The sequence below is a fragment of the Somniosus microcephalus genome, chromosome 9 (assembly GCF_052327205.1).
Source record: "Somniosus microcephalus isolate GS21.2 chromosome 9, FLI_Smic_1.0, whole genome shotgun sequence".
Taxonomy (NCBI): domain Eukaryota; kingdom Metazoa; phylum Chordata; class Chondrichthyes; order Squaliformes; family Somniosidae; genus Somniosus; species Somniosus microcephalus.
Window position 1 is genome coordinate 21,332,301 of NC_140995.1, and position 14,200 is coordinate 21,346,500.

Genomic DNA, 14,200 nt, shown 5'->3' on the forward strand with positions numbered 1-14,200 from the left:
TGAATAGATGCTGGCGATAGAACAGAAGATAGAAATGATGAACATAATAGAATCCTAGATGAGCCAATCAAGGTTATCTACCATCAAGGACAAGACACCCTGATCTAACAAATAATTTTCAGTAAGCAGACCATTAACCAGAATGACTTGATTTATCTGGAATGTGGATCCATTCTCATAATGGATCTTTCCTTTGCTCACTCTCAATCTATCTACAGTGGCTTTCAGGGTTAATAAGAGACTATCAACATAACTCTTGCTTTGTCTACTTGTAATTTTTAAGCTATCTGTGGGAGCATGGGAAAGAGGGGAAATGAAAACAGAATACCTTGGCCCCTAAATTACTCTATGGGATACTGCTGTATAGATGCTTATTCCCTACTATTTTAGTGGCCACATTAACTTGTTTAAACTAAAAGGGTGACTGCCTCTGTTAAAATAGCAGAGGTAGTTACAGATGGATTTGTTAAACTTTCATACATTAGTATTCCACCGCGTAAATTGTGTCTGATCAATGCCGGTGTGTTCAGGGACATCAGGCTGTACATAGTTAGATTTCTCTGGCTTATTGTGCTTGTCTACCTTGTTATGAATGTTAGCTGTGGCTCAATTTGTAGCACTCTCATCTGAGTCAGAAGGTCGTGGGTCCAAGTCCCACTCCAGGGACTTGAGCACAAAATCTAGGCTGACACTCCAGTGCAGTACTGAAGGAGTGTTGCACTGTCAGAGGTTCTGTCTTTCAGATGAAACGTTAAACCAAGGCCCGTCTGCTGTCTCAGGTGGACATAAAAGATCCCATAGCACTATTTCGAAGAAGAGCAGGGGAGCTCTCCCAGGTGACCTGGACAATATTTATCCCTCAACCAATATCACTAAAACAGATTATTTGGGCATTTAACTCATTGCTGTTGGTGGGACCTTGCTGTGTGCAAATTGGCTGCTGCATTACAACAGTGACTACACTTAAAGTACTTCATTGGCTGTAAAGCGCTTTGGAACGTCCTGAGGTCGTAAAAGGCGCTATCTAAATCCAAGTTCTTTCTTTCTTCTATACTGTGGGAACTATGGTGCAACTGTTCGTTACATATGCGTTTTGTGAAACCACAGCAAATTGTACAAGTCGAGGCAGCCTGTTTGGATGTCAAACATTTTATGCAATTAATTGATTATTGCATTTTGCACATTATTTGAAGCCTTTGACTGTTGGTGTGGTCTCTCTTAACTGTGGAGACATTTAGAATGTTTAGATCTAAGCCATGTAATGCTGAAGGCCATACTGTATAACCACAGTGCACTCAGCACACACCTGGTTCTTTTTAAAAAATTTGTACCTGTTTTATTTGATCTCTATATGGATGACTATGGGACAGAGAATGGATTGTTGGAGGCGGTATACAACCTAAAACAGCATAATTTTTATTTTGTGCAGCACACCCTGAAAAAGACAGCCTTTAATGAAATCTTCTAGAATTCCATTCTTCAATGTGGACTGGTGTTGATACTTATAGATAACTGAGGAACCTGAAACAGTCAAAACCTGGACAGGCCAGATACATTAACAGTGTCCATCACCCCTGTGCTTGTTGACCTACACTGGCTCCTGATCTTGTTTTCAAATCCCTCCATGGCCTCGTTCCTCCCTATCTCTGTACCTCCTCCAGCCGTATAACCCACCGAGATCGCCGAGCTCCCCCAATTCGGGCCTCTTGCGTATCCCTGATTTTAATCGTTCTATCATTGGCAGCTGTACCTTCAGCTGCCTGGGCCCCAAGCTCTGGAATTCCCTTCCTAAGCCTCGCCCCCTCTCTAACTCTCTCGCCTCCTTTAAGATGCTCCTTAAAACCTACCGCTCATCTGTCCTATGGCTTGCTATCAAATTTTGTTTGATAACACTCCTGTGAACACCCTAGGATGTTTTACTACATTAAAGGCGCTTTATAACTACAAGTTCTGGTTGACGTTCTAGCATAAGACTTGTTTACTCCTGTAGAGGCTAGAGATATTTTCTCAAATTTTTTGGGGACGAGATGTCCAACACAAGAACAACAAATAACTAGGGTTAAAAAAAAACTACACTGCTGCAATGATGCAGGTCCTGAGGCTTTATTCAATGCAGGAATGGGAAACTATATAATGCACCGTCTATCTGTGAGGTCATTTTTTTATGACTGTGCCCAGCACAGCTTCCCCACAACTGGGGTGCACTCTTACAATATATGGAGGAAGAAAAATAATAATAATAATAATAATGATTAAAATATTCCTCAATTCTTGTTTAAAGGACAGAAAATCTCCACAGAATGGAGGTACAGTGTATAGTGAAGAATAGCACTTTATTGTAGCTAGTAACATCTGCTAATATTAGAACCTGTCTTCTCACTGTAGTTTATAATCATTTTGGATCAATCAGGCAATCTGAATTTAACAAAAGGTAATTAACTGAAAAGGTAGTTTTAGCTTTTATACAATAATTACATTAAAGAAAAATGTATAATTGCAAAAGACAATTCTTTACATATTCTGGGATGCTGTAAATCTTCATGCAAGTATAATTCAAGATGGTTGCTATGTAACTACAAAAAAATAGTATATTTTAAAGTGAAGGAAGTATTTATAAACACCAACACATCAAAAATTTCATTTTGTGACTAAGAATTGTCATGCAAACTTTTTCATCATTTCTGAAATATAAATTTCTCCATCATAAGAACAGTAAGATGACAGCTATTCCCTTAACAGAGTCTCATATTGTCGTGAAATTTCCCTCATTGGCAGTTCATGACAACAGGCCATCATTTACAAGTCTGAATGTGAATTTTGCTTTAAGTCTATGTGGATGAATGCCACATTCATATCTTTACTATGAAGAAAAACTACTGCCTCGCCAGAACATAGTAAATAATGAAACATTCAAAGCTAATGCAACTTTTAAAAAATATTTAATTTCATTTTCAGAGAGGAGTTTTCTGTAAGTTTGGAACCAGTGATATTGGCAAGATTTGTACTCATTGGAAATTATTTTTCGAACACATGATAACAGTAGCCCTTAGCACAGTTAAGTAGAAGCCTCCAGGAATGCTGTGCAACATCTTAAACATTGCTGGTACACTTCTTCAAAATCCGCTTCACCTCCCTGGGAATGAGAAACAAAATAGGATAAAAAAAAAATCATCTCCAAATTACATACTATTAGCATAGAAGATGGAAATGAAAAATTAAGCACACTTCCACGTTTCTGGATTTTTGAACAGTTTAAATTCTGCCACATTTGTAAATTTGTATAAACAAAAACAAATAAATTGGAAGCTTTCGCTACTTACATAATAGGGATCTTGTATGATAAGCTTCTGCTGTGGGTCAAATGATCCAAGAAGTTGTACTTTAGACTTGTAGTTCTTCACTTTTTCAGCCATCCTTTTTAAATCTCTGCAAATTTATCAAATATGAACTAGGTTTCCTCTACAGATTTCAAATGGATAATTTCAATTCTATTAAGTTTTTTCCATTCTTTAACATTGGCAAACTAAAAATGCAACTATTGTACACAGCTTAGCAAACACTATTAAAAAAAAAAAACTTTTGATAAAACTGTTATGAATCTATATAACTTGGCCATGGAATAGAAATCCATTAAAAATAGATTTTCTTCCAATTGAATTATGTACTTGTTTCATACGTTAAATTGTGAGGTAATGAAAGGCTTCATGCAATCAGAAGTAGTTAGTGAAATACAGTTCTGGTCATCCACGTGACAGACACTCTCTGTAATCCTATTCTCAAGACTTAACTACTCATAGGTACAGCTGAATAAAGAGCTTATGAGCAAAATGGCCTTTCAATGAGCCCATGATTAATAGCATACATCTGGTATTCTAGTTTATGTTCCAAATAAGAAAATGCCCAGAAGTTGCAAGAGACAGATATGATGCTACAATTAGGACTCATTGAAGCATTAGTTGCAAACTCAATATCACAATCCAAGATGCATTTAGACTGCAAGTTTAGTGCTGGTGCAAAACAATTTCCACTTTGCACCGACACTAAACTGATAGCGGAAATCTAGCTTCAGTACTGGAGCTGACTGCAGGAGGAAGCACAGCAAGACTCCAGGGAAGCTGTGGTTTCACACCACTTCAATTTAACACCACATGGAGTGTACATCCAAGGCAGTGTCAAACCTGGATTGGACTTCCTCAGCACTTTAAAAAAAAAAAAAGGTACCCCACCTAAATTTAAATGTTTAGAAAGTAAAGATTCCCCATTCCCCACTTCAAACATTTAAGTTTCTAACTAATGGGACAGTATTGTGTGTGTGTGTCTCTAGGCATGCGCAGAGTATTCTCTTAAATAGAGCAGTTAAAGTTTCAACCAGGCAGCAGCCAGGCAATATTAACAATGTCCTGCCTAGTTGGAACAAAAACTACAGCTGCTGGTCTCAGACTGATACCTGATGCACCTCAAGACACTTCAAAAGTAGTAACTAATTCAAATGAGCAACAATAATGAACTACAAAGAACTATGAAAGTAAAGAGATGTCACAGTAACTCGCTTCAGAGTGAATAACCTCAATATGTTTTAGGTGGAATGCGCAATAGACAAACATTTTTTTTAAATGGAATGGCAGCAGTATTCTAAAAATTCAAAACTAGTTTAAAAAAATCTACCCAGAAAGATGGAATCAAAAAAACATTTCCTCCCATGAAGTTGTGTTATCCCAAAATCCACTACTAGTACTTAAATTACTAGTCTGTTTTTTTTAAAATTCATTCATGGGAGGTGGGTGTCGCTGGCAAGGCCAGCATTTATTGTCCATCCCTAATTGCCCTCGAGAAGGTGGTGGTGAGCCGTCTTCATGAACCGCTGCAATCCGTGAGGTGAAGGTACTCCCACAGTGCTGTTAGGTAGGAATTTCCAGGATTTTGACCCAGGTGATGATGAAGGATCAGTGATATACTTCCAAGTCAGGGTGGTGTCTGCCTTGGAGCGGAAACTTGGAGGTGGTGGTGTTCCCATGCGCCTGCTGCCCTTGTCCTTCTAGGTGGTAGAGGTCGTGGGTTTGGGAGGTGCTGTCAAAGTCTTGGCGAATTGCTGCAGTGCATCTTGTAGATGGTACACACTGCAGACACAGTGCGTCGGTGATGGAGGGAGTGAATGTTTAAGGTGGTGGATGCGGTGCCAATCAAGCGGGCTGCTTTGTCCTGGATGGTGTCGAGCTTCTTGAGTGATGTTGGAGCTGCACTCATCCAGGTAAGTGGAGAGTATTCCATCACACTCCTTACTTGTGCCTTGTAGATGGTGGAAAGGCTCTGGGGAGTCAGCAGGTGAGACAGTCTACACAGAATACCTAGCCTCTAACCTGCTCTTGTAGCCACAGTATTTATGTGACTGGTCCAGTTAGGTTTCTGGTCAATAGTGACCCTCAGGATGTTGATGGTGGGGGGTTAGACAATGGTAATGCCACTAAATGTCATGGGGAGGTGGTGAGACTCTGTCTTGTTGGAGATGGTCATTGCCTAGCACTTAAGTGGCAAGTAACATTCGTGCCACACATCAACCCAAGCCCGAATGTTGTCCAGGTCTTGCTGCATGCGGGCACAGACTGCTTCATTATCTGAGGAGTTGCGAGTGAAACTGAACACTGTGCAATCATCAGCGAAAATCCATACTTCTGACCTTATGATGGAGGGAAGGTCATTGATGAAGCAGCTGAAGATGGTTGGGCCTAGGATACGGCTCGGAGGAACTCCTGCAGCGATGATTGGCCTCCAACAACCACAGCTATCTTCCTTTGTGCTAGGTATGACTCGAGGCAGTGGAGAGTTTTCCCCTGATTCCCATTGACTTCATTCTACTAGGGCTCCTTGATGCGACACTCTGTCAAATGCTGCCTTGATGTCAAGGGCAGTCATGCTCACCTCACCTCTGGAATTCAGCTCTTTTTGTCCATGTTTGCACCAAGGCAGAGGTCTGGAGCCAAGTGGTCCTGGCAGACCCCAAACTGAGCATCAGTGAGAAGATTATTGGTAAGTGCCGCTTGATAGCACTGTCGACAACATCTTCCATCACTTTGCTGATGACTGAGAGTTGACTGATGGGTGGTAATTGGCTGGATTGGATTTGTCCTGCTTTTTGTAGACAGGACATATCTGGGCAATCTTCCACTTTGTCGGGTAGAAGCCAGTGTTGTAGCTGTACTGGAATAGCTTGGCTAGAGGCACGGCTAGTTCTGGAGCACAAGTCTTCAGCACTACAGCTGAGATGTTGTCGGGGCCCATAGCCTTTGCTGTATCCAGTGCGCTCAGGCATTTCTTGATATCACGTGGAGTGAATCGAATTGGCTGAAGCCTGGCTTCTGTGATGGTAGAGACCTCAGCAGGAGGCTGAAATGTATCATCCACTCAGCACTTCTGGCTGAAGATGGTTGCAAAAGCTTCAGCCTTGTCTTTTGCACTCACGTGCTGGGTTTCACCATCATTGAGGATGGGGATTTTCATGGAGCCTCCTTCTCCTGTTGTTTAATTTCCACCACCATTCACGACTCTGTGGCAGGACTGCAGAACTTTGATCTGATCCGTTGGTTGTGTGATCACTTAGCTCTGTCTATAGCATGCTGCTTCTGCTGTTTAGCATGCATATAGTCCTGTGTTGTAGCTTCACCAGGTTGTCACCTCATTTTTAGGTATGCCTGGTGCTGCTCCTGGCATGCTCTTCTACACTCCTCATTGAACCAAGGTTGGTCCTCTGGCTTGATGGTAATGGTAGACTGAGGAATATGCCAGGCCACGAGGTTACAGATTGTGGTGGAATAAAATTCTGCTGCTGGTGATGGCCCACAGCACCTCATGGATGCCCAGTTATGAGCTGCTAGATCTGTTCTGAATTTTTAACAGCCAAGAATAGAGGTTTTTATGGAAAGGAGAGCAAAATTTAAGAGGAGCAGACAGACATACAGATACAAAAAAGTGGGAGAACAATTATGATGAAGCCAATGGTATTCTAGGTTTTATATATATTATATATTAGAGGGGCATTTAATATAAAATCAATAAGTTAATACTGAAACAATATAAAACCATTGATTAGGTCAGTTAGAATATTGTGTTCAGTTTTGGGGGCCTTAATTTAGGAAGGATGTCAAGGCCATGGAGAGGGTACAGAAAAGATTCACCAAGATACCTTTAGTTATGACAGACTAGAGAAACTGTGCTCTTTTCATTAGAGCAGAGAAGGTTAAGAGGACATCTGAGAGATTTTCAACTCTACGAAGGAATTTTGATAAAATGGCACAAATTTAAGACCACCCACTAAAAGAACAAAGCGAGATTAGGAGAAATAATATATATATATTTTTTTAATGCAGAGCATTGTTAGGTTGGGACATGGACTACCCTCCCAGAGTGGAGGAAGCAGAATCCATAATAACTTTTAAAGGCAATTGGATAAATATGTAAAAAAATGAATAGAAGTGTATAGGAACAGGCGTAGGCCATTCAGCCCCTCGAGTCTGTTCCGCCATTCAATTACATCCTGGCTGATCAATACCTTAACTCCATCCACCTACCTTGGCTCCATAGCCTTTTATACCCTTGTCTAGCAAAAATTTATCGATCTCAGATTGAAAATTATAAGCTAGCATCTACTGCTTTTTATGGGAGGGTTCCAAACTTCTACCACCCTTTGCGTGTCCTACCTTCTCTCCTGAATGGCCTGTCTCTGGTTTTAAGGTGATGTCCCCCTTGTCCTAGACACCCCACCAGTGGAAAAAGTTTATCTCTATCTACCCTATCAATTCCTTTTAAAATCTTAAACATCACCAATTGCAACTGAATCACCACAGAACCTTGTATATTCCAGGGAATACAAGCCTGACGAAAGGTCATCGACCTAAAACGTTAACTTTGTTTCTATCTCCACAGATGCTGCCTGATCTACTGAGTATTTCCAGCATTTTCTGTTTTTATTTGAGATTTCCAGCATCTGCAGTATTTTGCTTTTCTAATACAAGCCTAGTATCTAATCTCTCCTCATAACCTAACCCTTGGAGCCCTGGGAACATTCTGGTGAATCTGCACTGCTCTCCTTCCAAGGCCAATATATCCTTTCTAAGGTGCAGTGCCTAGAACTGTACACAGTGATCCTGATGTGGTCTAACCAGGACTTTGTATAGTTGTCGCAAAACTTCCTCCCTTTACATTTTAGCCCTCTAGTTATAAAGGCTAACATTCCATTAGCCCTTTTGATTTTATTTTGTATCTGATTACTACATTTTAGTGATCGATATACATGGATCCCTACATTTTTTTGGACCTCCACTGTTCCTATATTTTCACCATTTAAATACTCGGATCTATCCTTTTTTGGTTCAAAATGGATGACCTCACATTTACCTGGGTTGAAATCCATCTGCCACAGTTTCGCCCACTCACTTAATCTATCAATGTCCCTTTGTAATTTTATGCTCCCGTCTACACTACTTACTATAACACCAATCTTTGTGTCATTGGCAAACTTAGGTAATACAAAAGATAGCCATATATCCAAGTCATTAAATATAGTGAACAGTTGAGGTCTCAGCACAGATCCTTGTGGGACACCACTAGTCACTTCCTTCCAATTCGAATACATACCCATTATCCCTACTTTCTGTCTTCTACCGCCTAACCAAATGAATAATTTTCCTTCAATTCCATGAGCTTTAATTTCAGCTACAGGTTTATGTGGAACCTTATCGAATGTCTTCTGGAAGTCCATAAAAAGTACATCCATAGACATTCCCCTGTCTACTACTTTATTTATTCATCAAAAAAATTCAGTTAGGCTCATTAGACATGACCTACCCTTTACAAATCCATGTTGGCTCTTGAAGTAAAATATTTATTTTTCTGCACTTCTGTCATAAGTTACTTCATTTCCCACTTCATGCCAGTTTTCAAACCTATTTCATGTGTCTGAACTATTCAGCATTTTACCCTTTGAGCAAAACTAGAGGCCATCAATCCAAGATAGTCACCGAGAAATCAAACAGGGAATTCAGAAGTGGTGAGAATGTGGAACTTGCAACCACAGGGAGTAGTTGAGGCGAATAGTATCGATGCATTGAAGGGGAGGCTGGACAAACATGAGAGAGAAGGGAATAGAGGGTTATGCTGATAAGAGTTAGATGAGAAAGGATGGAAGGAGGCTCGAGTGGAGTATAAATGCTGGCATGAACTGGTTGGGGTAATGGTCTGTTTTTGTGCTGTATATTCTATGTAAAACTTTAAGGTTTTGTTTGACCGAGTTTAGTTTAGCTTCAAATCCCACATCTTATCTGCCACCACGGCTCCCGTTTTCAATTTTGTAACACCATCTGGCTACATCCAGATTTTATCATTACCACCAAGAGATTTATCTACAAATTTGTCAATTCCAGGCTCAATTATCCCAACACTGTCCTCAGTGGCCGTCCGAGTTCCATCCTAGGTAAACTAAAACTCATCCACAACACTGCCGCATGTATCTTTAACCTATTTATCCATCACCTCTGAAATCACTAACCTTTTCTGGCTCACCATTCCCAATGCATTGCATCCAAAAATGTTTACCTTACCTATGAGTACTTTCATGGCTTCACCTTTCCATACCTCTGCAACATGTTGCAGCCCTGCTCAAGTGTAGAGGGAGCATGCTGACATGATTCTGGTCTCCTTCATATTCCTCCTTTCCTCTCCGCTTCACCTTTGGTTACAGAGCTTTCAGAATACACTCTGCAAATCCTTCTGCCTTGTCACCCCTCTTTCAACGACCTCACTTCTTTGACCATGTCTTCAGTCATCTCCCCTAACTCTTCGCCAATCAATGCTCTGAGAAGTTTTGGGATATTTTATTACATTAAAAACACTACTGTCCACCTTCAAACAAGAGATGAAGTGAATAGGTCTGGGCACCTTATGGAAATTTCACACTATTTGTTAATGAATGGAAAAAAAATGAACCTGAAAAAGTGATTTCAAATCCACATGACCTTGCATGCTATCTAAAGCATGATCATAGGATTTTCACTGCTGTTCACACAGATAGGATAACATATTACATAACTTGCCTCCACAAGAGAGCAGAGACATGGGTCAGCTTTCACGTGCATGCTGATGGCATCCACCTGTACATTTTGCAACCTCTCCACTGCCTCTGTGCTGTTAGACTGATTGTCCGATGAGCCACAATTTCCTCCAGCTAAACATTGGGAAAATCAAAGCTAAGGTGGTTGGACCAAGCCACAAATTCCACACTCTTGCCACCGACTCCAACCCCCTCCATAGCCACAGTCGCAGGTGGATTCAGACGGTTCACTACCTCGGCGTCCTATTCGATCCCAAGCCAAGCTTTCAATCCCATATCTTCCCCATCACAAAGATCGCCTACTTTCATTTCCGAAACATCACCCGCCTCTGATCTATCTGCCGTTGAAACCCTCAACCATGCCTTTGTCACTTCTGGCCTGTGGTTATCTGCATTGCAAACTCAGAGTCAGATTGACTGTGCCCACATCAAGAAGGAAGGGTAGGGCAGGAAAGCAAGGGGAAGAAAAGGAAATCATGCTGAACCATCACAATAAAAGGGTTCTGACAAAAGGTCATCGACCTGAAATATTAACCCTACCTTCTCGCCACACCTGCTGCCTGACCTGCTGAGTGTTTCCAGCATTTTATTTACTATAAAAAAGGGATTGGCAGGAGCTACTTTGTCTTGAGACTATAAAATAAGAACCAGAGGTTATAGCAGAGCATTGTTGGACATCTGATCACGGCTGTGAATTAATACTAAAAAAAAAGCCGTGGTCAACATTTGGTATGGTGGTGAAAGTGGAAACATTAAGGGGGTAAATTTCTGCAAGGGTTCTCTGGCTCTTGTACCAAAGTTACGGCAGAAGACCATTCTTATTAGCTGTATTGAGGCAAAAGAAAAGACAACCTTGAATACAAGGTTTATGTAGCAGTGCCAGCTTGGCTCAGTTATCCATTTTCCTTTACGTTCCCCTATGGCTACATGTGGAGACCTAAAACCATTTTTAAGTGATTATCGTTGATAAATTCCCTGACTTCTCCAGGTTGGTGGACTGGCAAAACACCAAATTCTCTCTGCTCCTAGTGAATCTCGAGATGATTGCACATTGCGCTAGCAGCATCATCATCATGCATGTTGCATTATGACACATGGATGCAATGTTTGATGATGTCACCAGTGTGCATCCCAGGATCTGTGTTTCAGTGCCAAATTCTGGAAGTGAAGCAACTGGAGATAAAGTTATTAGTTAACAATGAGCCAGAATTTTCTGTCGAAATATGGTGAGGCTAACGGTGCTCACCATTATTTAAACGCAAATCACACCACAACTTCAGGCGAGGGCAGATGCGTCATTAAATGCAAAAATCTGGACGTTGCTGTCAGAGATGTGCCGCCCTTCTGTTAGCTTTGCGAAAACGGCATCTTGCTGTCTGGATCACCATTTAAATACACTGAACGGCGAAGTTCCTGTCCTTGGCATTGTAGATACGAACTAAACTCGCCACAGAAAGTTAGGGCTTGTCCATTTCAATCCAAGAACCTTTTTTCACAACGTGAGAAGTCTTAATTACTGCCAAACAACCTCTCTGGCGCAGAAAATTAACTATTACAAGTGTGGAGTCTCATTCCTTCAGTTTTTAATTGTTGTTGGAGATTAAAAAAAACATTTTTTACTTTTTCATTGTCTCTTTTTTCTCTCCCTGTTAATCCAATCATTATTTCACTTTCTGTACCTGATTTGACATTGAATTCACTATTCTTACACTTGCTAGTTCAGACCATGTGTTGTTCGTTTCAAAATACTTCAATCTGATTGGTTAAGGAGATACACAGTTGCTTTCCCTGTTCACACAGATCTCTGTGGAGGCCACCGTGCCGTTTCCATTTCCTACTTACAGCAACGCCTCTTGGAAATTAAATGGGCAAGGGCAAGTGTAACGAACGGCGGACATAGTTCGTTCGCTGGGCGCCATTCGTTTTCTGGCTACAATCAATTCTGGCCCAGTGTTTATAAGCCATTTAAATTTTAAAAAAGACAGGGAGAAAAAGTAATCACCATCCCAGACCCCACTTTACATGTTCTAAAGCCTGAAAAAAAAGAATTCTTGGGTTTATCCCTTAGAGTACTTGACAGTAAGACATGTATAGAGTACATGATAAGGTTTAGAAATAGTATACACGAGCCAGTGCTTTTGGAACTACCATGGAGGCCCATTAAGTGGGGTCTGTGAAATGCAAATAATCGTGGATTGTCATTTAGCTTAACTTGTACCTCGTTAGCCTCTTGCATGCTTTCTTGATGTTCAGTGATAACTCAAAATAAAAACTAATTTTCTTTGGGTTCTAATCTGCTCCACACCCCAATTTACATTTGGTTTTCAATGTTAAAAATAAAAACTGAAAAGCACCTTAAAAAAAAAAAATTGGATTTTTAAAATTAGTGCTAAAAATGTACTTTTCTTAGATAATTGCTCCTAATCTCTATGGACTAATTCTACAGTGGACAGTGGGATTTCCTGAGAGGGCATGATAAATGTTTAAAGCGGCTTATTCAGTTGTTTGATAAAGGTGTCAAATGAAGCTTTGTACAATCATTTTCACCTTGAAACTAGTGATTGCTACTGGTACTTCCAGATATGTCACTTTCTTCCCAATGGAAAAGGTCAGAGCCCGTACAACTAGACCTTTATTTTCACTGTTTGTTATATAAACAAGAGATGACAGATCAGAACCCAACATGTCTGTTACTTCAAATGACTCCAATAAGCTCCAATTATTTAAAAGGAATGGGGGTAGGGAGGGCAGCCAAGTCCTAAATATTGACATTGTAGAAGAGCAAAGAAAGGTGGTGTGGTATGCATAGTAACCACTAGAGAATAGATCAGATTAAGGTTCTGCTTACTCCTGTGTAGTTGTACCACTGGAAGCTTTTATCTCTGATATGGACAAGTTGGGAGCCTTGTATGCATTTTCCAGACTTGCAACAATCTGCCTCACAGTTGAAATCAGATCACTGTACTGCCCTCTAGTTTCCAGTGAATATTATAGAATCTTGCATCATAGAAGGAGGCCATTGTGGCTGTGCCAGCTCTTTGATAGAGCTAGCCTATATACACACCACTGGATCCTGGCAGACATCGGCCCAAAATTTGCGATCAGAGGCTTCCCATGGATGCCTCCGACCGGCAAAAAATCTACGCATTTAACCTGGTGGCCCGGGAGGTACGGAGGCTTGTGATCCTGGGCCTCTCTGGGTACGCGGTTCGCAAGTGACCCGGGATCACGTGGGCCAGTCCAACCAATAAATTCCGTACATACGGAACTCCCATAAGTATGAATGGGGACCACTTCAAAAATACAAACAAAATAAAAAAAATTTAAATTACATATTTAAAATCAATTAAAATGTAATTTAATTAAATACTTTAAACGAAAATTAATGTTTTAACGAGGCTAAATATAAACTTACCTTATTGGACAGAGTTTTTAATGTATAAATGAGTGATAAAATTTTATCTTTCTATTTTTTAAAACTCTTAAGCTGGTAAAAGCAGGCCTTCATGGGTATTCAGCGGGCAGAAGTAGGGCAAATAGCGCAACTCTCCGCCCGCAGAGGCCCATCTCCCGGGGATGCAGAGGATCTGTCAGATCGCAAGTTCTGGGTTTTAGCGCATGCGCTTCGCACGCCTAAACCCGGAACTTGCGCGGTCCCTCCGGGCGCGTACACATCTCGTACGCACCCGTAGGGTGCGCAAAATACGGCCCATCATCTTATTGACTTGCTATCATATGCTGCACCCAGTTCTGTGGCTCCTGATGGGATTATAAACTAACTTTTAATGTATTCACAAGTTAATGTATTCAATAGAGCAATCCAGAAAAAAATTATATGCACCCTGTTCCTTTGTCAGGACAAATCTATCCAGGCTTGGGCCCCTCGCCTGAAATACGGCGAACAACATGTACATGAAGGACCGTCCTAGTCCTGTCAAATGCTGTTTGGGGATACCGACTTGGAGTTGAAAAGTTTTTACACTGCAGAGCTGTATGATTCTCCTTCCTGCTTCTCTGTATTCCTTCATGATCGTTACGGTTTGGGAAATTTTCCCACCATGAGAGGAGAGTGATCTTTTACCTCATCCCATGAGCATTAAC

At 40.9% G+C, this 14,200-nt stretch overlaps 1 protein-coding gene across 2 annotated transcripts in view; it reads right to left on the reverse strand.

Moving 5' to 3' along the window:
* Window positions 1-2,922: 2,922 nt before the first annotated feature.
* The window catches only part of acp1 (acid phosphatase 1), a 45,186-nt gene continuing 33,908 nt past the window's right edge, over window positions 2,923-14,200 (reverse strand). For both annotated transcript variants that reach the window (XM_085996424.1, XM_085996425.1), the window contains exons 5-6: window positions 3,321-3,426; window positions 2,923-3,133 (exon numbers count right to left, since the gene is read on the reverse strand). In XM_085996424.1, the coding sequence (XP_085852550.1) occupies window positions 3,056-3,133; window positions 3,321-3,426 (184 nt within the window). In that variant the 3' untranslated portion in view covers window positions 2,923-3,055. The remainder of the gene's footprint in view (window positions 3,134-3,320; window positions 3,427-14,200) is intronic.